Here is a 25,788-nt window from a genome sequence, read left to right on the forward strand (position 1 = left end):
CTCCTCGTGTGTCTCAATGTTTACCTCTGTTTTGCTGGGATAGATGCAAGTTCCCTCCTAACAGCACTCAGAGACAGGAGCAGGATTACAAGTTTGAGGCTAGCCTGGTCTACACAATTCAAAGCCAGTCAGAGCTAAATAGAGAGACTCTGTCTTCAAATGAGTAATGCTCCCTCCAGACTAGCACCAGGATCATGAGCCCCAGCTTCCTGACTCTTCCTTGGGCTCAGCAGTCACCAGCAAGACACTCCATCCCCCTGCCACCCACCATTCATGTTCCCAAATGTAGCGTGTCTTGTCTTCTGTCCCGTGTTCCCTCTCCTCTTGGGTTCATGTGCTTTCTCAAATCACGTTGTCTGCTTCTCCCTGAGTTGAGGGGGGCGTCTAGACAGTCACTTTGTCATGGAGACCCGAACCCACCAGACCTTCCTGGTCCCACCAGGTAGGGCACTGAAGGTAGGTGAGGGCAGAGTTGAGGATTGCTACCAGGCTGTGGCCAAGTCAAGCTTGCGGCTCCCAAAGTCACCAAACCTTCCTGTCTGGAAGTGAGGCTGGCAGGAGCCATGGGTGGATTCCCAGAATCTCTGGGTCTGGTAGGCTGGGGGCAGGGCCAGGTGCTGGACAAACAGATCAAAGGTGAGTGAAGCTGGGCCTGCAGAGCTGGACAGCACATCATGAGGTGGGTGAGCAACCCATGGCCTCTTGGGGAGCAAGAGGGATTAGGCCTGGGCTCTCACATCTCTCCCCTGCCCACAGGCTGCTGATCTCTCTGGGCCTGCTGTGGAGCTTGGTGAGCACACTTTTGGCCTCAAAGTGGCCTGAGCCTGTATTCGGCCGCCTGGTGTCCCCTGGCTTCCCAGGGAAGTATGCCAACAATCAGGACCGGTCCTGGAAGCTGGCTGCACCCCCCGGCTACCGTCTGCGTCTCTATTTCACCCATTTCAACCTGGAGCTCTCTTACCGCTGCGAGTATGACTTTGTCAAGGTACCTGACAGGGCCATGGCTGGGGCCCTCTGATGGGCTGTGGCCAAGTCTGACCAGAAGTCCGGGTCTAACCTTTCCTCCCTCTGACCCCACAGTTGAGCTCAGGGACCAAGGTGCTAGCTACACTGTGTGGGCAGGAGAGTACAGATACTGAGCGGGCGCCTGGCAATGACACCTTCTACTCACTGGGTCCTAACCTGGAGGTCACCTTCCACTCAGACTACTCCAACGAGAAGCCATTCTCAGGATTTGAGGCCTTCTATGCGGCAGAGGGTGAGCAGTAGTGGGCCCAGGCTGACCATCTTTGGATCTTGTCTCCCACCTCTCCTGGGGCTCTGGATTCAGGTCAAACCCGCAGGAAAGGTGAGTCCTGCCATGGCCCTGATGTCATCCACCATGACAATGCAGTGACACAGAACTGGGTAACAGCTAATGATGCTGCAAAGCATGGATGAGCAGGTTACAAAGCTTACACAGGCCTCAGATGTGACTTCACACTTGACTGCACACTCTGGTCCCTGAAGGGACTATCTGTGTGACCTCAGGCGAGAGGTACAACCTCTCTGTGCTCAGAAAGCTGCTGTATGGGGTCCACGGAACCTCATCTACCCTGTTTGCTGTTGGGTTGATGGTGGCTGTTCCCTCCGCTGTCTGGGCGGCTTTGAGCAGGACTCAACCTGTCACTGGTTCAGCAAGGATGCTATTTGCATCTGTGCCCCAGGCCTGTGGGTTGCCAAGCAGCGGGCCTCCTCTCAAGTGGGCCACCAAGGCCTGAGCTCTAGTCTGTCTCTTCCCTCCTGCCTGCATGGCCCCTCCTCCCCTAGATGTGGATGAATGCCGAGTGTCCCCGGAAGAAGAAGTCCCTTGTGACCATTATTGCCACAACTACCTGGGCGGCTACTACTGCTCCTGCAGAGTGGGCTACGTTCTCCACCAGAACAAACGCACCTGCTCAGGTGAGGGGGTGGGGTACCCCATCTGCGCAGGTTGCTCTAGCTCCCTAGGCAGAAACGGTCTGCTCAGAGGCTGGGCTCTTCTGTTCCCTCCCACTCTATATTAGCATACCTGACTCCTCCCTCCTCCTGGGTGGTTCCTAGGTAGGCTTAGCATCTCTGCCCAAGCCGGGCACACCTTGAGCTTCCCTTCTATGACAGACCCTCAGGGTAGGGGGGCGGTGCAGGCAGGCTCAAAGCTACTGGTCCGGACCCCAGCCCCTGAACGTTTTGGCCTCCTCTACCCTGTTTCTTGACCCTGGCCCCGCTCTTCCTCAGTCTTCCTGATGCCCCCATCTCTCTTCCAGAGCAGAACCTCTAACCTCTCTCAGCTCCAGCCTGCCCACCCCAATGGGTCAGATGTCAGTGCATGCCCACATGCTGCAGCTCTGTGTCAGGACGGAATGGCTGCCAGCTACAGCAACCATCCACCATACCCATAACAATAATAAACCTGCCTCCATTCCACTGTGGCTGTGTGTCTCTTGGGGGGAGTGGAGGAGAGTTGGAGGGCAGTAGAAGAACCTGGGTCTCTCTTTATCTTAGTCCTCCTTGTCTCACAGCCTGATGGTGGGAACCCTCTCCAGGGCCATAGGCACTTGTGAAGGGCTTGCTTTAAGCCCCTTATTTTGTAGATGGGACACTGAATGGACAGGGATTAGCCTGAGCTCACGGAGGGAGACCCTCCTCCCTCTACTGCTTCCCCTGAGGCTGATCTCAGGACATCTTTAGCCAGTTCTTGTTTCCTGACTTGGAGCTTGATTCAGAACAGAGAGACCACAGGAGGTGTTACCAAGGGATCAGGCTAATTACCCTGCATCCAGGATAGTTACCCTGCAACCTCTGTACAGTAGGGAGCAACCTCATGGAAGGAGGCAGTATGTGAAGTCTTCACTTCCTACAAGCGGCCCTACCAGTCTGCTCCGACCCTGTATAAGCAGGCAGGAAGGGGTGGGGAGGAGATGCAGAACCTCCCTAAGAGATGGAACCTGATCACCTTCAGGGCAGCTTAGCAGCCTGAGACAAGAGGGCAGACTGTGCACACTGGTGACATAAACTTCCCTCAACTGTCCCCAGGGCCACTTCTGACACAGGGAAGGAAGGCCTGGGAAAAGCCTTCCCGGCCTGTTCCCTGAGATATAGGGCTCTGGCTGGTCCCTGCCAGACTTCTTGGGAGCCCCCTTGTGGACTCACTTGGGAACTGCCGAGCTGGGCACTGGAGTGATTGGAGAGCAGGAAAAAAGCCCTGAGTTCAAGGGACTGCCTCCTTCCTCTCCCTGAATTCCTAAGGACCTGGGGAGGTGGCCTGCCCCTCCTTCCAGGGCCCACTTCCCTCTGGCCAAGCCTCCCTTCCTGTGTTCTCACCTTTTCAGCTGTGACTCTGACCCTGGGGTAGGAGTTTGGGCCCTAGCAAACTATACCCTGCTTCAGCTAAAGCCTGAGGGCAACAGAGTCACCTTCTAACCGTCCTTTGGCATTGTTTAGGGTGGGAGTGTGGGTCCTCTCCTGCCTCTGCGGTTTGTCAAGTGCAGGTTCTTGACCAAACCCTGGACTTAGCTGTCCCAGGTGTCCCCGTGCTCAAGAGCCGTCCCCCAGGTGTCCCCGTGCTCAAGAGCCGTCCCCCCAGATGTCCCCGTGCTCAAGAGCCGTCCCAGGTGTCCCCGTGCTCAAGAGCCGTCCCCCAGGTGTCCCCGTGCTCAAGAGCCGTCCCAGGTGTTCCCCGTGCTCAAGAGCCGTCCCAGGTGTCCCCGTGCTCAAGAGCCGTCCCCCATGAGCAGTCATGCCGTCTTGTCCTCTCTCCTTCCCAGCCCTGTGTTCAGGCCAGGTGTTCACTGGGAGGTCTGGGGAGCTCAGTAGCCCCGAATACCCACAGCCGTACCCCAAACTCTCCAGCTGCACCTACCACATCCGCCTGGAGGAGGGCTTCAGTGTCATCCTGGACTTCGTGGAGTCCTTCGATGTGGAGATGCATCCTGAGGCCCAGTGCCCCTATGACTCCCTCAAGGTCTGCAGCTTGCACCCTTACCTTGTCACGGCTCTTACCCCTGAACAGCCCGCCCTTCCTTTCAACACCGCCCGCTATGTTCTGTCCTCTAGTGAATCCCTTTCAGCCTTTCTGTGGGGCTCTAAGCCAGGTTGTCACTTCAGCATGAAGGATAGGGTACCCACCTTTTGTCCCCAGCCTGCCCCAGCCAGTTTCAGTTGGTACACTTCCCTCTAACATAGGCCAGACCCCTGCCGCAGGTCCTGGGGGTTCAGAGTCTCTTTGTTCAGATCCAAACAGAGAAGGGGGAATACGGCCCATTCTGTGGGAAGGCGTTGCCCCACAGGATTGAAACGAACAGCAACAGTGTGACCATCACATTTGCTACTGATGAGTCGGGGGCCCACACAGGCTGGAAGATCCGCTACACCAGCACAGGTGAGCATGACTCTCGGGTCCAGGAGACAAAACAGTTTCTGCCCATTCTGCAGCATCAACAAACCATAGCACTGGACTCTTTCCTGGTCAGGCCAAGGAAGGGAGCACAGATGGAGTGGGGGTGGTCTGTCAAGTGACGTCCATGGTGGGGATGGCAGGGATGGGGTGGGGGTGGGGGAGTAGAATAGCAAGCCTTCCCTTCTTCCTTCTCCATTTACCTGGGCACCCCCTCTGTCCTCAGTTCTGGTGTTTGAGATAGGGTCTAACTCTGCGGGTCAGATGGCCCCAAACTTATAGCACAAACTGCCCTTAAACTTGGATCCTCCTGCCTCAGCCCGAGTGCTGGGATTCCAGGTCTGTTTCCCTCTATCTTATCCCCCTCACCACCTACCTACCTACCCACAATCTATCCATCCATTCACCCATCCACCCGCTCACCTATCCTCTTTCCCCACCCATCTTTACTTCCTGTAGATATGTGTAAGGTAGGTGAATATGGAGCTTGGTGGCTGAGGGCCGGCCTACTGAGCACAGGACCCTGAGGACCCTGAGGACCCTGTGCTCAGTCCTCAGCATTACTCTTAAAAGAGAGATGTATGCCAAGGATGCTAAGTGCAGAAGCCAGAGTCCCCAACAGTCTCTGTCCTCAGTTCAGTGGGGAAAATGTCAAGTCCCTGTGGCACAGCCTTTGAGGCAAAGGCTTTGTCTAGTGAGACTCCAGGGAAGGGCGACACCAAACACTGTCACTTAATCTCAGTCTCATTCTTTTCCTAGAAGTGACACTCTCGGCTTCAAACCACACGTGTGTCATCTTCCTGGCATAGAGAACTCATTCTGTCCTTCTGGTTTTCTTTTTCTTTTTCTTTGGTGGGGAGGGCGGGGGTGTGTTTCAAGACAGGGTTTCTCTGTGTAACAGCCCTAGTTGTCCCGGCACTTACTTTGTAGTTTGAGTCTGGCTCGAACTCAGAGATCCCTCTGCCTTTGCCTCCCTAGTGCTGGGATTAAAGGCGTGCGCCACCACCACACCTGGCAGTTTTCTTTCCTAGAAAAAAAAAAAAAAAAAGAATTGGCTGTATGCCACTGGTGTGCAGATGCCCCTGGAGGACAGAAGGGTCAGATCCCTTGGAGCTGGGGTTACACATGGTTGTGAGCGCCCGATGTGGGACCCAAACTGGAGTCCTCTGGAAAGCAGTGCTCTTAACTGCGGTACCATCTTTCCAGCCTAGTAGTTGAGTCACAGACAAAGAAACAAGTGAGTGTGTGGAGGTGACTCAGCTTAATTTTGCCTTTGGTGTTAAATGTTAAGACCACCACTGTTAACACTTGGGGCAGGCCCTGCCTCTTAGTTCGTTTATAACCAAGAACACAGATTGCTAAATTCAGACCTGCCTGTTCCTCTGCACAGCACAGCCCTGCCCTGATCCAACGGTGCCACCTAATGGCTACATTTCACCCGTGCAAGCCAAGTACATCCTGAAGGACAGTTTTTCTGTCTTCTGCAAGACTGGCTTTGAGCTTCTACAAGTGAGTCACTAAAAAACTGAGTGCCTATGATCAAGACGGCTTTGAATTTGGAGATGAAAACAGGAAGTGCCTATGCAGAAAAAAAAAATCAAAGTAGTAATAAGTCTGCAGCAAACAAAGAGGAATGGCATGGACAGTCTTTGGGGGGGGGCTGTGGTGGTGGTGGTGGTGGTGGATCCTGCCTTTCATTTTTGTTTTGAGGCAGTTTTGCTATGTAGTCCAAGCTGGCCTGGAACTATGTAGTTCAGGCTGGTCTCAAGTTCAAAATCCTCCTGCCTCATCCTCCCAAGTGTTGGGATGACTAGTATATGCCACCATAAGCAGTTCTGCCTTTTAAAAATTGTGACTTTGTGTTTCTAAATTTTTCAATGCTTATTTTAAGTGCCTTGGTATTTTGCCTGCATATATGTCATATATGTCAGTGTGAGTGTCAGATCCCCTGGAACTGGAGTTACACTTGTGAGTTGCCATGTGGGTGCTGGGAATTGAACCTGGGCACTCTGAAGAGCAGCTGTGCCTTAACCGCTGAGTCATCACTCCAGCCCTTTTTGTTGTTTTTTGAGACAGGGTTTCTCTATGTATAGTGCTGGATGTCCTGGAACTCACTCTGTAGACCAGGCTGGCCTCCAATCACACAGATCTGCTTGCCTCTGCCTTCTGAGTGCTGGGATTAAAGGCGTTCACTACCACACCCAGTTGTTTTGTTTTGTTGAGACAGGATTTTTTGTTTGTTTGTTTGTTTTTTGAGACAGGGTTTCTCTGTGTAGCTTTGCGCCTTTCCTGGAACTCACTTGGTAGCCCAGGCTGGCCTCGAACTCACAGAGATCCGCCTGCCTCTGCCTCCCGAGTGCTGGGATTAAAGGTGTGCGCCACCACCACCCGGCACGAGACAGGATTTTTTTGTGTAGGCCTGGCTGTCCTGGAACTCACTTTGTAGACCAGGCAGACCTCGAACTCATAGACATCCACCTGCCTCTGTCTTCCTAGTGCTGGGACTGAAGGCATGTGCCATCACACCTGGTGCTGCAGCTGTAACTTTTTGAGACAATGGCTCAAGATGTAGCCCAGGCTGGCCATGAGCTCTTTGACTTCCTGCTTCAGCCTCTCCAGTGCTGGGATTATAGGTGTACACGGTCATACCCGGCTGAAACTTTTACGTTTGGTGCTGAGGACCGAACTCATACACACTAAGTATGCTCTCTATCACTTAGCCTACACGCCCCACACCCATCTGTTGTAGAGGCTCTTTTAGAGAGCTAGTCATTAAAAGAACTTCTGTTCATCCGTACATTGCAGCAGCTCTCTGGAAAGTGGCTGAAACAACAGAAAGGAGTGTGCTCACCTTGCCCTATGAGCTCTGCATAGCTCCTGTTAAATTAAGACTTCCCTGGCCAGCTGACGCCCTTCCAGGGGAACAGCTCCTGGGCCCACAAAGATTAGACAGCCCTGGAAAGAGTACATTCTGCAAAGTTATAAATAGTGCTCACTGTTAAGGGAGAGGGAATATAATTTTAAAAACTGCTTAGCATGTTGCTTCAGGGGCACAGGTAAGAAATTAACTCATCCTCTTTGTGTTCTTCAAAATTGTCACTGAATCCCAGTGGTAAAAAGCAATAACCCTGGAATGACAGCTAGGGATGGAGTCCAGTCTGTGGAGGGCAAAGCGGGGAAAGTCCCATCTTACAAACATCTTGGTCAGGCTCTTTTCCACTGTTGGATTGCAAGACCATAAACTTGTTCAGTTGTTTTGAAACTGCTTCATGTAGCCCAGGCTGGCCCTGAACTTGCCATATAGTTGAGGATAAGCTTGTCCCAATTCTCTTGCTTCTACTTCCCCAGGGCATGCTCCATCATGCCCAATTTATGTGGTGCTTTGGATCAAACCCAGGACTTTGTAGATGTTAGTAAAGCATTCTATACATCCTGTTTATCATTTAAATGAAAAAAAAGTGCATCTTTTGAAACACTACAATTTGGCAAATGGCACTGTCTTCCATTAATGCATACTTTCTCTCTCTGGACTATGTAGACCAGGCTGGCCTCAAACTTAGAGATCTGCATGCAAGTGTGTACCACACTTGGCTCAAATGGTTGACATTTCAGGGACTTGTCTTTGTCTTGGATTAAAGGTGTGTACCACCAGTCAGCTTAATGTTTGACTTTAGTAACTATCTCTGCAGTTTTCTGAAAACATTGGCATTTTTTTTGGGGGGGGGCAGGGGTGGGGGGTAGGTAGAGACAGAGTTTCTCTATGTAGCCTGACTGTCCTGGAACTTGATTTGTAGACCAGGCTGGCCTTGGACTCAGAGATCCATCTGTCTCAGCCTCCCTGAGTGTTGGGATCACTGGCACTGCCACCATACCAGACTCCTTTTGGCACTTTTGAGAAAAAGAACATTTATTTGTATGTGGCTGCACACAGCATGCGTGGATGGCAGAGGACCAGCTTCCAGGTGTCAGTTCTCTTTTTCCCATGTAGGTTCCAGATCTCAAATTCAGGTTGGCAGGCTTGGCAGCCAATTACCTACCTTATGTCGAGCATCTCACTGGCCCCATCTGGCACTTGGTAGAAAGAAATGGTGGAAAGGCTGGAGAGATGACTAAGCGGAGGACTGGATTCAGTTCCCAGGGCCAACATGGCAGCTCACAACCACCCTAACTCGTTTCAAGGGGTCCAAGGCTGCCTTCTGCTGACCTCTTCAGACACTAGGCACATAGGTGGTACACACATGCATGCAGGCAAAACACTCAAACCCATGAAACAAACCGAATTTTTTTTTTAAATAGTGTGTGTGAGATTGTGCACACCTTTAATCCCAGCACTCAGGAGGCAGAAGCAGTTGGACTTTGTGAGCTCAAAAGCTAGCCTGGTACACAGAGTTCCGGGACAGCAGGACTTTATAAAAATAAATAAACGGAGGGGCTGGTGCCTAACCCCCACCCTCAGAGGAAGAAAACAGACACCGACAAGAACTTTGACCAGATGGGTTCTAGGATGCACTGGAAAGCGATATATGGTAAGAATCGCAGTTATTAGTGTACAGGTAACGTAAGCCAGCAGAGCTGTTGGCAGCCAATGTGCACATGGAACAAGGCAGCTGGGCTACAGATGCTGCCCTCACTTGGGAGCACTGGGAAGCTCTGGTATGGGGAGTAGCCTGATGTTAATAGGGAGCTCATTCTCTGTGAATTTCCTCTTCAGGGTCCTGTGCCCCTAAGATCATTCACTGCTGTCTGCCAGAAAGACGGATCCTGGGACCGGCCAATACCAGAGTGCAGCAGTACGGTCATACGGTGACAACCCTTCCCTTGCTGCCACCTGTACCATTTCTGTGTTGTCCCTTTATGTGTACACACATGAAGGTCATTGTAGAGTTAGAGCAGTGGTTCTCAACCTAAGTACTGCGGTCCTTTAATACAGTTCATGTTGTGGGGACCCCTACCATAAAATTTTTATTGCTATGTCATAACTGTAATTTTGCTACTGCTGTGAATCATATCTATTTTCCAATGGTCTTAGGCAACCCCAAAGAAATTACAACCCATAGGTTGAGAACCACTGGGTTAGAGGATGCCTGGCCACCAGCCCAGCGCCCCCCTCCCCAATCCTTCTTATTTCCCGAGACAGGGTTTCTCTTCTCTATATAGCTTTGCACCTATCCTGGAACTCACTCTGTAGCCCAGGCTAGCCTTGAACTCAGATCTGCCTGGCTCTGCCTCACGAGTGCTGGGATTAAAGGCGTGTGCCATCGCCTGGCCCGGGATCTTAATTAGGAAGCAGTGCTATGGTTGGTTTACCTGGGTGCTGGGGATCTGAACTCTGTACTTATGCTTGTGCAGAAAGCACTTGCCTGTCTGAGCAATCTCCCCAGTCCACCCATTATTGCTTTGTGGCTTCTCTAGTCATTCCCATGCCCACTCTACCCTGCCAAATTAATCATTTATTAGGGTGTGAATTCCAGATTCACTTCTACTCAAGTCTCTGTGCCAAGAGGAGCCAAAGTGCTGGGGAGAGGCACTGAAATCATTCCTAAGTGTAAAACACTGCTCTTGCAGACAGAAGAAATGTAGGAAAAAAATCTTAATCCCTATCACCCTACAGAAAAGTGTGATGCTAAGTGTAAGGCCTCTCTCCAGTTCTACCCCACCCTAAGCCATGGGCACACCTGCTACACACATACATGGATAATGGCACACATTCGCCATTTTGAAAACTAAGAAATTTCTCAAGAATCACATGCTTATTAGTACTCTTTCAACAACGAAAGTATACATATTTGAAAACAGAAACTTCTCCCCAATTAGATTCACCAATTCTTTCAGTCTCAAATGTTGAGCCGAGTTGACAGTGTGAGCAAATGGTGGTCTGGGTCTGATCCTGCCACTTCTTGCTGTGCAGGTGTAGACACATCTGGTGCTATTTCACCTGTGGCATGACAGAGCAGCTACAACAGAAATTTGAGCTGAGGCTGGAGATGGCGGCTCAGCATTTGAGCACTGCCTGCTCTTCCTGAGGACCCTAGCTCAATTCCCAGCACCCACGTGGCAGCTCACCTGTCTGTAACTCCAGTTCCAGGTCTTCTGATACCCTCACATATATGTACATGCAGGCAAAACACCAATGAACATAAAATAAAAATCCCAGCACTTTCAAGGCAGAGGACAGAGCAAGTTCTAGAACAGCCAGGGCTATGTAGAGACACTGTCTCAAAAGCCAACAAAAAAACCAAAACCAAAACACGTGAAACAATCAACACCCCTCAGGGTTTCTACAAAGCTCAAGCTGTGAACAGGAAAAGAGACAAGTCCACTGGTTTATGTCACACAAGAACATGGTCTTTTCTTCCATGTTATCCTGCAGACCATTTCTTTTGTGAGAGCTATGCAACTCCAAGTGTTTCTGAATTCCCTGCTCTAGAGAGGCTACCCACTCCTCTCCAGGAAGTCCCTTCAGTGAAGAGGCACCAAGTTGAAGCTATTCTTGCTACTTTTAGAAGTGGCATTAGTGCCATGTACCATGTAGAGAATGAGGCCAGCACAAGGCCCACCTGGCTCTCCACTTACTGGTCCTAGAAAGCATACTGGGGGCTTCACCTTTGTCACTCCGGTACCCCACCAGGCTACAACCTCCACCCCACAGAGTACAGCTCCTCCCGTTTCTTTACTAGTTGTTGACTGTGGCCCTCCTGATGACCTACCCAATGGCTACATAAAATACATCACAGGCCCCGAAGTGACCACCTACAAAGCTGTCATTCAGTACAGCTGTGAAGAGACTTTCTACACCATGAGCAGCGATGGTAAGTACTTTCTTCAAGGAAGGGTGGGTGGTACTTGGAACTTGAACCAGACTCTTTGGCTAAGGAAGACAAAGGATTAAAAGGCCTTTCTCCCTTGTCGTTAGTGAAATATTACAGTTAAAGAGACTTTAATGTCAATTTGCAAGAATCTGAAAACAGATCTTATCTAGTAAATGACTACTACAAACACACAATATATTCCAAATGGTTTAATTTAACAAGTCAAAAACCTTATCATTAAGCACTTGAGATCTTGATACATATTCAAGTTACACATCTAAAAGGTTTCCACTTTGCAAGCAAACATGGTAATGCAGACACCTATTTAGGAAATCATGTAAAATGGTTATTCACACACCTCTCCCCACCACGGATGCTCAAGAATCAACATTTTTCAAAGGATTATTCAAGCAAATGACAAGCAGAGTTAAACATTTTTGCTTTTCCAACCATTTGCAGGTAAATATGTGTGTGAGGCTGATGGATTCTGGACGAGCTCTAAAGGAGAGAAATTCCTCCCGGTTTGCGAGCCTGGTAATGGATGCATTTATAAGACTCATAGCTGACAGAGTAGATGGAGGAGGACAAGGGTAGGCAGACGTGGACGCTCAGCATCTGGCCTGGCTTGGCTAGCGTAACTCCTAAGTGTGTTCTCATCACCCTGTGCAGACGGAGGCTGCTAGGTGCTAGCTGCACTTATTTATTTTTGACCTTTATGACTAGGCAAGCATAAAAAATGATTTCTTAAATTATCTCAAGCCATTTATACATACATAAACACAAATTCTTGTTGAGTTACTTTTCTTCTCTGTAAAAGTGCTATTAAAACCCAAAGCTAATAACTTCATTATTTCCCTAAGCAATTGTTTTCAATGACATCTAGGTTTTTAAACATTAATGCAATTTGCCTTTTAATAGTATTTAATTTTTTTAAACCAGAATTGGCTCCAACAATAATAGTTAAATGCTTTAAAAAAAATTAAAGGTAATAATATACTCATTACCCCTGTGTTAGCTGGCTTAAATTAGTTTTCTATCTAACCCTGTATTTGGCTGACAGGCTACTTCTAAGTTTTAATCAAAGTGCAAGGCCACAATAAGAAACATATGCTGCATTCCCAAGTAATTAGCTTGCAATAGAGACACTGTAAACTTAATGTTTGGATGACTCAACCAGACCCAAAATACAAATTTTAGAACCAGAAGCATCTATGTCATCGCTGTAACATTTATAATTTTTAGATTTTTACATTCAAAGGCAACAGTAGTTTTGTAAATCATAACCTTAATTCCTGCCTTCCCAGAATTCCCAGTGAATGCAGCAGAGTCCTGACCTTTTGCCTCTATGCAGTGTTCAAGTCTTTGTGCACACAATTACTGTCTATACTGTCTACAGCTTCCCTCAACTTAGTTTTTTAGCAAAACCTAAGAATCTGTGAAATCTTACTGATCTTGAGAACGAGCTAAGCAACTATAAACAAGGACATAACAAGTCTTTAAACTATTTAGAACCTCACTTGCCTAAACAGAGAGGATGCCTGCCTATCAATTCATGGGATAAAACTGTGGGTTGACACTAAATGTAGCCTTGTTTCTGCTCTTTCCTCAGTTTGTGGACTGTCTACACTCACTACAAGAGGCCGCATAATTGGAGGGCAGTTCGCAAAGCCTGGTGACTTTCCTTGGCAAGTCTTATTACTGGGCGAAACTATAGCAGCAGGTGCTCTTTTACATGACAACTGGGTCCTAACAGCTGCTCATGCTGTGTATGGAGTAACAGAGGCAGCATCCTCCCTGGACATTCGCATGGGTATCCTCAAAAGGCTCTCACCTAATTACACCCAAGCCTGGCCTGAGGCTATCTTTATACACGAAGGTTATACTCACAGTGCTGGTTTTGACAATGATATAGCACTGATTAAACTCAAGAACAAAGTCACAATCAATAGGAGCATCATGCCCATTTGTCTGCCAAGAAAAGCAGCTGCATCCTTAATGAGGACAGGTGACACTGGAACTGTGGCTGGCTGGGGGTTAACCCAAAAGGGGTTTCTTGCTAGAAACCTGATGTCTGTGGACATACCAATTGTTGACCATCAAAAATGTACTTCTGCCTATGAAAAGATCTACCCAGGAGAAAGAGTAACTGGTAACATGCTCTGTGCAGGCTTAGAAACTGGTGGCAAGGACAGCTGCAGAGGTGACAGTGGAGGGGCATTAGTGTTTCTAGATAATGAAACACAGCAATGGTTTGTGGGAGGAATAGTTTCCTGGGGTTCCATTAATTGTGGGGAGGCACAACAGTATGGCATCTACACAAAAGTCATAAACTACATTACCTGGATCGAGAACATAGTGAGTAATTTTTAACTTGCATGCCTCCAATTAGTAAATTATTTCTCACTTTTACAAGTACCTGGAAAAGCTCTTAGCAGTAAGAGAACCCAAGAAGCATCAATGGCCCACCCCAAACCAGATCAAACTTATAGGCACTAGCCAATGTCAACTTTGTTGAGTCTAGTAGGTGTTCAATACAATAGCATTTTCTTTGCCAACCCCAGACACAAACTCACTATGTCAAGTTGCATTGATTTTCTACAATCTACTTAATATTTCATACTTGCTGTTAATTTTTCTAGTATGTTAAGACTTAGTCTTAATGACCTCTCAAAGTGCAGAGTATCTGATCACTTCTCTTTTCAAAGGTAAACTAAAAGCTGGTATGCAATTTCCCTATTAAAATCACTACCATAAAACAATGGGAGTTTTTTTTTTTTTTTGGGGGGGGGAATCCATTTCCAGAATACTGGGATTATAGGCAGTCTACCATATTTCATCAAATTATTGAATAAAAATAACATGGAATAGTATTTTACCCCCTCAAAAGAGTGATTTAACAATGTTTCAAAAGCCTAACTAAAAAACTCTCCTTTTCCAGAGTCTCATGTTCTAGGCTGGTCTTAAACTTGTAATGTAGCAGTAAATTCAACCTTTCTTTTGCTGCTACCAGCTAAATGCTTAGGTGGATGTGCCACACCCCACTTTATCTGGTGTTGGCTGGCAATCAAACTCAGGCCTTTGGGCATGTTAACTAGGTAAGCCAACTAAGATATTCTGAACTCCTCACGCCTACCTTTTGAGACAGCCTGCCCCAGGCTGACCTCAAATTTACTATTTTGCCTCAGCCTCCCAAGTGCTGGGTATTAAATGTGTGCCACTATACTTGGACCATTTTTTTTAAGTGAGCATGACTTGAGACAAGTAAGCCAAACAGATCACAGGTGGCACAACAGTATAAAACAGAACTGTATTCAGTAGACTTTTTCATATGTAACAGAAACAGCAGTAATTCACCCTAAGTAACTGCTTTTCTCCTAAGACGCTACCTTAATCTTAAAATGTGGCATTTGATTGTACTTGGCTCTTCCAACAAGTTTTTAACAGGGTTTCACTATGGAGCAGCAGCTGACCTGCAACTCAGATGTGCATGCCCCAACTTCTGGGATTAAAGGCATATGCCACCACACCCAGCTGGAGACTCACATTTCTAAAGGATGAAAATGCTGTACTGCATCTTCCCATGTAAGTCACTTTCTAGCATTTTTGTCATGAAACAGCCATGTTTTTTTCCAGTAAGACTCCAGACACTAAACTGTTGGTGGCAAGAAAACTTTTTATTTAACTGTGGTTCAAGGATTGTTTTTAAGAATGAATGCATTTTGATGACCAAATAGACTTTCAAAAACCAAATCTTTGCCAAGTAGTTTATTTCTGAAACTTCATTTAGGGCAAATAACTATCTACAGCTACGTCATACCATAAACATGTTAAAAGGCTACTCAACATTGAAAGCCTTCTATGACCAGTAACTCTTTAACAAGTGCAAACAAGGGATCAAAACCATGCTATCGACAAGTAACTTACCCCAGGACTCCTGGACGGCTTGCCAGTTTAGTCTTTGGAGGTCCCCGAAAACCATTTTAATGTTACCATGTTACTGCTGCTGAGTAATAGTGCAAGTGCTAAAATGCAAAATTCAGATGTACAGGGTTTGGAAATCATGCAGAGAAAAAAATTTACAATAACTCAAGATCCCTTTACAGAGGGTACTGAATAATGAAACACTGTGTGCATAACAAGTCTCTAAAGGATATAAAATTTTAAAACACGCAACTTGCAAAATGACAAACCTATTTATCATAATCTATTTAGGTAAGGGCATTAGGGAAACTATCAACAAAAAAAAAAAAAAAAAAAAAAAGGTCACATCTTTCCAGTTAGAAAAGGAGCTCCCCAGTTCTCAGTAGTTACAGGAAAAGTACAATAAACAAGGTATTATTATTGCTTTTACATTCTTAACAATGCATTGTGAGAGCCTAATCTGATTTTGTGAGCGTATCTGTTCGTCACTATATGGCCCCCACACCCCAGAGGATAAGAGCCCACCTCACTTAAGACTGCCGGAGATAGACAACCCACCCTATTAGTTCTTAAAGCTATCAGGCTTCTTAATGAATTTCAGGCACACGGTTTCTTGGTTTCTTCTACTTCATCCCTATTGCAATTAATTCCACTTTTCAAATCCCCAAACGAAAGATGCTTATCATTCCTTCTTTTCCATTGATAATGCTCTGCTACAAAGCATTTGAAAATAACCGTTTTGCACCCGCTCCCAAATAGTTTTAGAAGGCATGACTTCCCAATGGAGGTTTATACAGCCAGGTCAATAGAAATCACTCAAATGCACGGAGGCACTCAGAACAAGCTGAAGGGTAACTGCTTACCATTTTAGGTTCTGTCACCCAGACTTATGAAACTAGATTAAAAACAAAACAACCCATGGAAAAACTTTCACTTTGGATAATGCAAGAACAAATAGCAATTAAGTCTGGGTATCAGGTGTCAATGCATGACAGGTGATGAATCCATTTGACTTGAGACAACTTTTCAAATAAGTTTATTTGAAGCAAAATAAACTACTGCCAAGAAACTTTATGAAAGTTCCATCTCAAAAGGGTCAAAAAGGGGAATTAACTGCTATGAATTCTTTGCATTCAGGGCTGCAAAACAAAGACACATATTATTTAAATCAGTTTTATTTAAGAATTTCCAACAATGACAACTCTTATAAAAAAGCATCCAAGCACAGGACACAGAACTGCAGCAAACAGCATTCTTATGAGTAGCTAACAGACATGAGAACTTCCACCCTTCTTTGAGACACCTGAGCTCACTGGTGAACTCCGCTTCCAAGTTCTCCTGCAAAGCACACCACAAGCTCAGTCCATGTTCGCAGCCCATCAGCTTCAGTTCACGTGCCCACACTTCCAGATCAGTAACAGAGGAGAACACACACCATACAGCATTCACAGCAGTTGACAGAGGGGGAGGGAAGTACAAGTATTTCACTTAACACATTCAACTAAAGTGGGTTTTCTAAGAACAAAACTCAAAGTCTTCCAACAGATGTGGATGTCCTTTGATGCAAAAACATTCGTACGTTATTTGCTATCATTGCTCTCTGCACACTCTCTCACCAAAGCCACAGGATTGAGTGACACATCTCTCCAAGTTAAAAAATATCCATTTTGCACCACCAAGTCTCTGCACGCGCTCTCTCCTTTCCTCGCTCATACTAGCCTTTCATGCCTCGGCACCACCATCAATCCCACACAAGGTTTCAAAAGTTCAAACAGCCTTCTGGTTCCATATCACAGCCTTGCGTTCATAGCGTTGATACGACTCCATGAAATAAAGAGTAGCGGATAAAAATGGAACACCCACCGTCAAAGACGCAGCCTGTGCAGCGTGATGACGAATTCTTGGATGAGAAAGCATGTAGACAGAAGTATTCCTATGGCAGAATATTTACAGCACTACTTTCAATGAAGTGCTTCTTCCATAAACATTTGAAATGAGATGAACTGCAGAGATTAAATGAAGGCTTCATATTGTACTTTCGTATATGAAGGAAGACAAGTGTTAAAAACAAAACCAAAAGAACCAAACACCATGACATCATGATCTCCCAAATGGAGATTTTCCTAAGGAAAAAATTCATAGGGTGGGATTCAAATTAAAATGAGAAAAGAATGTAGTTCTAACCAATGGTTTCTACTCTGAACATGCAAAGAATCCATTTAACAAGTCCAATGATAGATTATTACAGAGAAACCTTCTGAGATCAACTGTAGTGTTGGTTTACCAATTAGGCAAACAGCAGTTCACTTTCACCCACTCAGTATTTTAACCCTTTATATAACAAAACTTATAAAATTCATTTAGCTTTTCCTCTTTTTCTAAAGAAAAATGTCAAAAATACTGCTGAATATACTCCACACTGAACAAACCAATCTGAAAATTTTTAGTACATATGTATTTTACAATATACTTACCATGAGTTTAGAAAAATTTGAATCCCACCATTCTATACCTACCTACCTATCAACCAACCAACCTACCACCAACCCCCACTGCCTACATTCCCCAGCCAGAGGATTTAGAATCCATGCTTGAGCCAAAGCCGCCATTAAAACCACTGCCTGACCCTGCATTTGATGCTGACCCCCAACCAAGAGGGGCACCAGAGTTAGAACCACTGTAGGAATTATTTCCAGAACCAAAAGCCTGATTTGGCTCCCTCTGCATGCTGCCCTGGCTTTGGTTATTACCAGATGGACCTGACTGGTTCTGCTGGCTGGCTAACATGCCCATCATACCCCAACTGCTCTGCAATGCTGCCTGGGCAGCAGCCATCATTGCTGGATTAATGCTAAAAGCCCCAAAGTTCATTCCTCCACCCATATTACCACCCTGGTTATTTCCCAAGCCAGCTCCACCCCCTCTACTGTTACCAAACCCACCCTGATTCCCAAAGCCACCTGGATTACCACCAAATCTTCCACTTCTTTCTAACTGTCTATTGCTATTATGCTTAGGTTCAGCATTGGATATATGCACGCTGATTCCTTTAATGATCAAATCCTCTCCACAAAGAGACTGGGCAACCTATAAGAAACAAGGGATGTAAATGGTGATTAAACCACCAACTCACACACCAAAACAGCAACAAACCCAAATCTTAGTATAACCCATCTAAGCAGGAAGAAAAACAAGCAATTAATGCTAATTTCACTTTGGTAATGTTAACATCAACATTTGTAACTAATAGGTATGTAATAGCCCCAAAGTCCACATAATGAGAAACATCAGAAGGGCACCTTACAACTATCTAAACCCAAACACTCTATCCCAAAGGGTGGCAATCAATCAGTTGGAACAAACCACTCATCATTTTTAGTGGTGGAGACTGAGCTCAGCACCTGGAGTACTATGCTGGGCACATACAGTAGCCCCGAACCAGATACATTCCCAGCCCTGGAACAAATTAAGAAGAAAAATACCTTATCATCTGCAAAGGTAACAAAGGCAAAAGCCCTGAATGGTTTGGGAATGAAGACATCTACCACTTCTCCATACTGACAAAAGAACTGTTGAAGCTCTTCAGCAGTCATGTCCTCTGTACAACGCCCAACAAACACCTTTCTGCTTCTCAAAGGTTCATCTGGGCTTTGCTGTTCAAAAGAAAGGGATAGCAGAAAATAACAAATAAATATACACTTTGTCTTTTCCCCCTCGAGTGTTTTTCTTTCTTTCTTTCTTTCTTTTTTTTTTTTTTTGGAGACAAGGTCTCACTGTGTATCCCTGACTGGCCTGTGCCTCTGGGTGCTGGGATTAAAGGTGTGCCAAGACTTGTGGCCCCTTCAAGGTCAGAAGGAGGGATTGGGTCATTGACAACTGGAGTTAGTTGTGTGTTGTCATGTGGGCGTTGAAACCTGAACCAATCCTTCTCCAATAATAATAATTACTAATGAACTTCTCAGCCTCACTTCTGGAACTCCTGATCCTCCTGTTACCACCTCCCACGTGCTAGAATTACAATGATTCAACACCAGGTCCAGTTTCAACTTCTTTTACACAGGAGACCATTATGTGCATGTTTGGGAGAGGTTAAAAATGTTAGCCATTTTCCTTAATCATTCTCTACCTTCCTTTTGGAGGCTGAGTCTCTTACTGAACCTCTATTTGGCTAGACTGGTAGCCAGCAAGTTTCGTGCCTCCCCACTCTCCAGGGGTGGAATTACAAGCTCCTTTGAAAAACAACCAAAAAACCTTGGGTTCTGGCTGGGAGTAATAGTAGTAGCACAGGCCTTGAGAGTCAGGCAGTGAAAACCCAAAAAAAGAGCCAGGCGGTGGTGGCGCACGCCTTTAATCCCAGCACTCGGGAGGCAGAGCCAGGCGGATCTTTGTGAGTTCGAGGCCAGCCTGGGCTACCAAGTGAGTTCTAGGAAAGGCGCAAAGCTACACAGGGAAACCCTGTCTCGAAAAACCAAAAAAGAGTCAGGCAGTGGTTAATCCCAGCACTGGGGAGGCAGAGGCCAGACTGGTCTACAAAGTGAGTTCCAGCACAGCCAGGGCTATGTAGAGACCCTGCCTCAAAATAAAGATGTGTGTTCCTAAATCAAGTTCAGGCCCTTATGCCTGAGGCAAGCACTTTATGAACTGACCAGTCCAAGTCAAGTTTTAAATTATGAAAGTATACCTTGACCCCAAACCAAACGTTCCAAAAAAAGTCTCATTTGCTTGCTTGGAATAAGTCTGGGTGCTGGGGATGTAGCTCAGTGGCCAAACACTTGCTCAGTAAAGCACTGGATACTAGGTTTCCCAGCACATTAAAACCAACATTAAGCTGGGTGGTGGTGGCCCACACCTTTAATCCCAGCACTCAAGGAGGCAGAGGCAGGTGGATATCTGAGTTCGAGGTCAGCCTGGTCTACAAAGCAAGTTCCAGGACAGCCAAGGCTACAACAGAGAAACCTACCTTGAAAAACTAAAACTTCCCCTGCCATCAATGTTTCCAAATGCACTTAACCTTTTAAGGTCATCTAAGAAAAAATTCCCCTAGCATACAGGTAAAGAGCAAAATACCTTAGAATTCGGAAGTTTACAGTCACACCATCGCCCATCTATCATATGTCGTTGGGACATTACTTTCACTTGGGTGTCATATTCCGTAAATCGAACAAAGCCAAACCCTTTCGAGTGACCAGTTTTAAGATCTTTCTTGACCTAAGAAGAGAAGATTGAAATTTATTCTAATACCACACATACACCAAATCAGAGTTCACATAAAAATCTGAATGACTTCAACAGAATGAAATAGCACATTGAAGTTAATAGTTAGTTCAAGGCAACAAAACCAACAGAACCAGATCATTAACAGTAGATGATGACTCACTTGCACAATAGAATTTAACAATGGTTTAGAATGAGCACAAATGTAAGTAAGATCTAACATAACCCATTTCCTTTAAACCGGCAGTTCTCAAACTTCCTAATGCTGTGACCCTTTAATACAGTTCAGTTCCCCATGTTATGGTGACCCCCAACCATAAAATTATTTTTATTGCTACTTCATAACTGTAATTTTGCTACTGTTATGACTCTATATAAACAGAATAAACAAAAAGCTGTTACCCAGAATCAAGTTTACCTGAACCATAAGAACCTCTCCAAAAGTACTGAAATAGTCTTTAAGGTCTTGTTCTGTTGTTTTCCAGGGGAGACCCAAGACTATTAGATCCGATGTTTTCTGGACTGCTCTTTTCACTTTCACCGCTGAGGAAGCATCTGTCTCATCCATTTTCCTTTTGTTATCTAAACAAGGCAAGCAAAACCCAGTATTTAGCAGTTCTTTAAAAAGACAGGTGGATCTCTTCGAGGCCAGCCTGATCTACAACAGAGCAAGTTCCAGGACAGTCAGGGCTACACAGAAAAACCCTTTCTCAAACAACAAAATACAAAAAAAACCAATAAGATTAGATCTATAAACAATGATGACTCTAAAAACTGTGTAAGTCTCCTCCTTAAGGACAGAATGTAGCTTAAGTGGCTGGAATGCTTTTCTGGTGCAAAAAATCAAGGAATCCCAATTCTGGTTTTGTATTATCCTTTTGAAAATTGTTTTGTGTATTATGAGAAAGTGCTGAGTATAATAGCATCTGTAAGCAGTTTCTGGCCTTCTGTCCTGCTAGGCAGGGTGTGTTTTGTTATTTCTGGGGAAGGCTGCACATCACTGCAACTGGCTTTTTAATGGTTCTAGAGATAAGACAGGTTGCCTGGCTTGCTCTGCAAGTGTCTTTACTGGACCAGCTATCTATCTCCCTGGCCCAGGTTTTGAATGTTATGATTGTAAAATCAACTGTATGTTCTTTCTCAAAACCTGTATCCGCCGGGCAGTGGTGGCGCACGCCTTTAATCCCAGCACTCGGGAGGCAGAGCCAGGCGGATCTCTGTGAGTTCGAGGCCAACCTGGGCTACCAAGTGAGTTCCAGGAAAGGTGCAAAGCTACACAGAGAAACCCTGTCTCGAAAAACCAAAAAAAAAACAAACACACACACACACAAAAAAAACCTGTATCCAAATTAACGCCAATTCTACTTCATTTTAATTTTGTGGCATTAAATATATCTGACTAATCCGGGGATCAGACACCCTCTTGTGATACACATGGTATACAGAAAATACCCATATACACACTTCTTATATAAAAATGAAAATTAGCAACTTTTATTTCCACATGTAAATTTGGGTGCGTTCTTAGCAATAAGAAAGCTTGTTTATGGAGACGGTGATCTCAAGGAATCCTTTCCTCATCCTCCCTGCAGTTATTACTAGTGCATGCCACCTCGAACTACATGCCAGGCATGTTCTATCTCCAGCCCCGTTCATTTCGACACAGTATCCCACTATGTTCTCATAGTGACCTTCAAAATTGAGTTTTTTCTGCCTGAGCTTCCTATTTCAATTTCAAGTGTGTGCCTTTACCCCCAACCAACATCAAGTGTCCTTTTAATTCAAGGTAAACACTGAGCTACACAGCCAATGATGTAAGAACTGACACACACTCAATCTTTCTGCCTCACTCTACCTCCAATGCTGGGAGGATTACAGGTATATGCAGCACTTTGTTCTACTATATCATAGTAAAAGCAACAATGTACCAATTCCCACACAATCATAAAAGACAGGGTCTTGGCCGGTGGGTGGTGGTGGTGGTGGTGGCAGAGCCAGCAGGATCTCTGTGAGTTCGAGGCCAGCCTGGTCTACAGAGTAAGATCCAGGACAGGCACCAAAACTATACAGAGAAACCCTGTCTATCCCCAAACTCAAAGATCTACTTGCCTCAGTTTCCTTGAGTGCTGGAGTCAAAGGCATGTGCCACCAGGATAGCTTTCTCATACTCTCAAGAACAGATAATAATAAGAGGCAGAGAGAATAAGCCCAAAATCTTAAAATCAAAGTAGTTCTATACTAATTCAAAATTGTGAGCCATTGCATTTGATGTTTATTTAAGGAGGGAAAAAGGGAGGTTAATTTAAATAAGGGAGCCGGAGGTTAAAAGCACCTGCTGCTCTTCTGGAGGATCAGGGTTCGGTTCTCAGCACCCACAGGGCAGCTCACAACCATCCAACTCCAGTTTCAGAAGGTTGGGTGCTCTTTTGCACCAGGTAGACATAGTGCAGACATATGAGAAAGCCAGGCCTGGTGGCACATACCTTTGGTCCCAGTTACAGACAGTTGTAAGCTGCCACGTGGTGCTGGGAATTGAACCCGGGTCCTCTAGCTGCTCTTCACCACTGAGTCATCTTTACAGCTCCCAAGAAATTTAGTTTTTTTTTTAAAAAGATTTATTTTATTTATTATATAAACAGTGTTCTTTCTGCAAGTTTGCCTGTACTTCAGAAGAGGGAGTCAGATCTCATTACAGATGGTTGTGAGCCACCATGTGGTTGCTGGGAATTGAACTCATGACTCTGGAAGTGCAGTCAGTGCTCTTAACCTCTGAGCCATCTCTCCAGCCCAGTATTTAGTTTTAACAGCCTAAATTTGGCATCAAATTGCCAATGACTGTTCCAATGGCTTAATATTTAAATAGATACTCCTTAAAAAGTCCCAGCTGGGCAGCAGTGGCACACGCCTTTAATCCTAGCACTCAGGAGACAAGTGGATCTCTGAGTTTGAAGCCAGCCTGGTCTACAGAGTGAGCTCCAGGACAGGCACCAAACTACAGAGAAACCCTGTCTCGAAAACAACAACAACAACAACAAAAAACCCAGTCCTGCAATTTTCAATTATCATTTATTTAGACTAGGAACTTGCCAGAGTAGTCTAAGCAAGGTTGAAAAGAACTGGGTTGCAGAAGACATTTTGCCACAAAGGCCAAACACTGAGGACGGAGCTCAATAGACTACATGCCCAGCAAACTGGATATTACACTGGCACCAGTCCCCACACGCAAATAATCTACAACTTAGGCTGGCCTACAAGTCTAACTGCAGTCAGCAATATTGCAAAACCCACAATGATTAACAAACCTTTGGGATAGTTGACAACATATACCAGATTGCCCCAGCCAGCATCTGGGGCATGCAGAATTCCTTCCACCAGCCGGACACCTCTCATACACTGAGACACTGGATTGCGGTAGCGCAGGCCACATGCCCCCGGAAACTGGGCTGTAACTGTGGACAACAATACTGTTCCATCATCTTCTGATGGTATTTCAATGGGCTCATCGTTCTCATCTTCTGTTACTCGAATATATTCAGACATCTTTGCTTAATTTTCTAAAGGAAAGAGAGAGATGAATTACCAAGAGTTAAGAGCAATCATCTTTTTATGTCAGCTGCCACCACAACACCCTGTGCCCACTTCCTGAGAAGATTCTTGCTACCTGAAACCTAATGTTTCCTTTGTCATCCTGAAAAATTGAGGAAAAGGAGCGAGTTACCTAAAATAAAAATGTGATATTTTTGCCAATCCACTTACTCAATAAATATTTTCTCAGGGCTTACTATATGTTTCAGTTGCTAAAATTCCAACATTGTTACCAGGGGGCCTGGTGGTTCCAAAACCAGACAAAAACAGAGTGTCAAAGAACTAAGTATTGGGCCGGGCGGTGGTGGCGCACGCCTTTAATTTCAGCACTGGGAGGCAGAGGCAGGGGCAGGCGGATCTTTGTGCGTTCGAGGCCAGCCTGGTCTACAGAGAGAGATCCAGGAAAGGCGCAAAGCTACACAGAGAAACCCTGTCTCGAAAAACAAAAACAGAAAACAAAACAAACAACAAAAAACCCCTAAGTATTGGCCAGGAGGATCTCTGTGAGTTCGACGCCAGCCTGGTCTACAGAGTGAGTTCCAGAACAGGCTCTAAAGCTACACAGAGAAACTCTGTTTAGGAAAAACAAAACAAAAGAACTAAGTATTTCTGTCACGACTTTTTCTCTTGCAAAACACCGTTTTCTTACCTGGTGCGCAAAGATTACAGACCATAACATTTCATGACCATCCTGAACTAATTTATTCTAAAGTCCGAGAACCTACATTGGGTTTAGCACGTGCTCTAAGTGGGTGGAAGAAATCAACAATGAATTTCATTTGGCGTTGGTGGAGCACGGAAACCGACGATCAGAACAGAGATTCAGTCCTCTGTTCCTCATTTTCGGAGAGGGATAGCTAACTTGAGCGTCGAGGACAGCAACGACAGACGCTCCGTGATGTAGGCCACCGCTTCCCAGAAGGCCATGCGTGATGGACGACGTTGATGATTTTCTCCCCACTTCAACTCGGCCTGGGGTGGGGCCGCGAGAGGACAAGGCCCATGGTGGCAACGACTGTTTTCAAATGCGGAAACCCGAAGGGACAGGCACTGCTGGAGCCCCGGGGCCGCGACAAACTTCCGCCCACGGCTTCACGGCCCAGCAGGCTGGGCGTCCCGCTCCGGCTGCCGCCCGCGCTAGGCCCTAACGACGCGGCGGCGCGAGGCCAGCTGGGCCCCGCTCACAGCTCCCTTCCCGCGACGCAGGTCGCCTTAGGCCTCCCCCGAATCAACATCCGAAGCACAAAAGCCTCCCTTGGCTAACAACTCACCCGCTAGGCCGCTGCTAGGAAGCACGACGAGGAAACTGAGACAGCGAGAAACCCGATACAAGCCGAGCTACCGCTTCGTGCCCACAAAATGGCGCTAGGGCCGCCTCCCGCCCCCGCCCGCCTTCGGCCTCTCCCATCTGCTTCCTGTCAGGAGGGGAGCTCACCTAGGGGAACCACAGACGCTCTCTCCTTGAAGCGGCTCAGATCCTATCAGACGCTTCAGCCTACACTAACAAAGGGGAGAATACAGGAAGGAGCGTGGCTGTGTCCGAGAAGCTGAAAAATGAAAAACAGTGTGGCCACGTAGGCGTTAGATTCCCCCCACGTAACGTGGCAAGTGGCTTCGTCCGACCAACCGCCGGCCCTAGCGGAGGAGCTCGCGCTCATTGAAAGTGCGCGAGACTAGCGTAGGCCGGGAAGAGCGAGGCGGGACCGGAGCAGGAGGGGTGGGGCTACGAGAAAGGGGCGGAGCCAGGAGGCGGGCGGGGCGCGAGAAGGTCGGGCGCCGGATGGGGCGTCTCTCTGGGAACCCTGGCTAGTCTCAGTAGGTCTTCTGCCATTGTTCGGTAATTTC

At 46.4% G+C, this 25,788-nt stretch overlaps 2 protein-coding genes across 12 annotated transcripts; one reads left to right on the forward strand and one right to left on the reverse strand.

The window, feature by feature from the left end:
• The first annotated feature begins 402 nt into the window (after nt 1-402).
• On the forward strand, nt 403-13,767 carry Masp2 (MBL associated serine protease 2). Its single transcript, XM_059255925.1, is given in 12 exon segments — nt 403-456; nt 724-756; nt 758-985; nt 1,081-1,258; nt 1,810-1,941; nt 3,786-3,982; nt 4,252-4,399; nt 5,805-5,923; nt 9,126-9,204; nt 11,092-11,223; nt 11,683-11,757; nt 12,833-13,767. Coding segments are annotated over 12 exon segments (2,136 nt in total). The 3' UTR covers nt 13,594-13,767.
• Nucleotides 13,768-14,876: 1,109 nt separating this feature from the next.
• Nucleotides 14,877-25,536, reverse strand: Tardbp (TAR DNA binding protein). 11 transcript variants are annotated; one of them, XR_009377724.1, is made up of 8 exons: nt 25,215-25,347; nt 23,661-23,912; nt 20,777-20,940; nt 20,212-20,352; nt 18,627-18,797; nt 18,105-18,231; nt 17,008-17,147; nt 14,877-15,245 (listed from the first exon to the last, which is right to left on the reverse strand). XR_009377724.1 is itself a non-coding variant. In XM_059255381.1 (7 exons), the coding sequence occupies exons 2-7, from the start codon at nt 23,896-23,898 to the stop codon at nt 17,092-17,094; spliced, it is 888 nt and encodes a 295-aa protein (XP_059111364.1). In that variant the 5' UTR covers nt 23,899-23,912; nt 25,215-25,347; the 3' UTR covers nt 16,304-17,091. The 11 variants fall into 11 exon arrangements, 8 of the variants coding, with proteins under 8 accessions (XP_059111364.1, XP_059111366.1, XP_059111367.1 ...); XR_009377722.1 differs by lacking the exon at nt 14,877-15,245 and adding an exon at nt 16,165-16,283; XR_009377723.1 differs by lacking the exon at nt 14,877-15,245 and adding an exon at nt 16,304-16,482.
• Nucleotides 25,537-25,788: the final 252 nt, after the last annotated feature.

This window comes from Peromyscus eremicus, chromosome 2 (assembly GCF_949786415.1).
Source record: "Peromyscus eremicus chromosome 2, PerEre_H2_v1, whole genome shotgun sequence".
NCBI lineage: Eukaryota > Metazoa > Chordata > Mammalia > Rodentia > Cricetidae > Peromyscus > Peromyscus eremicus.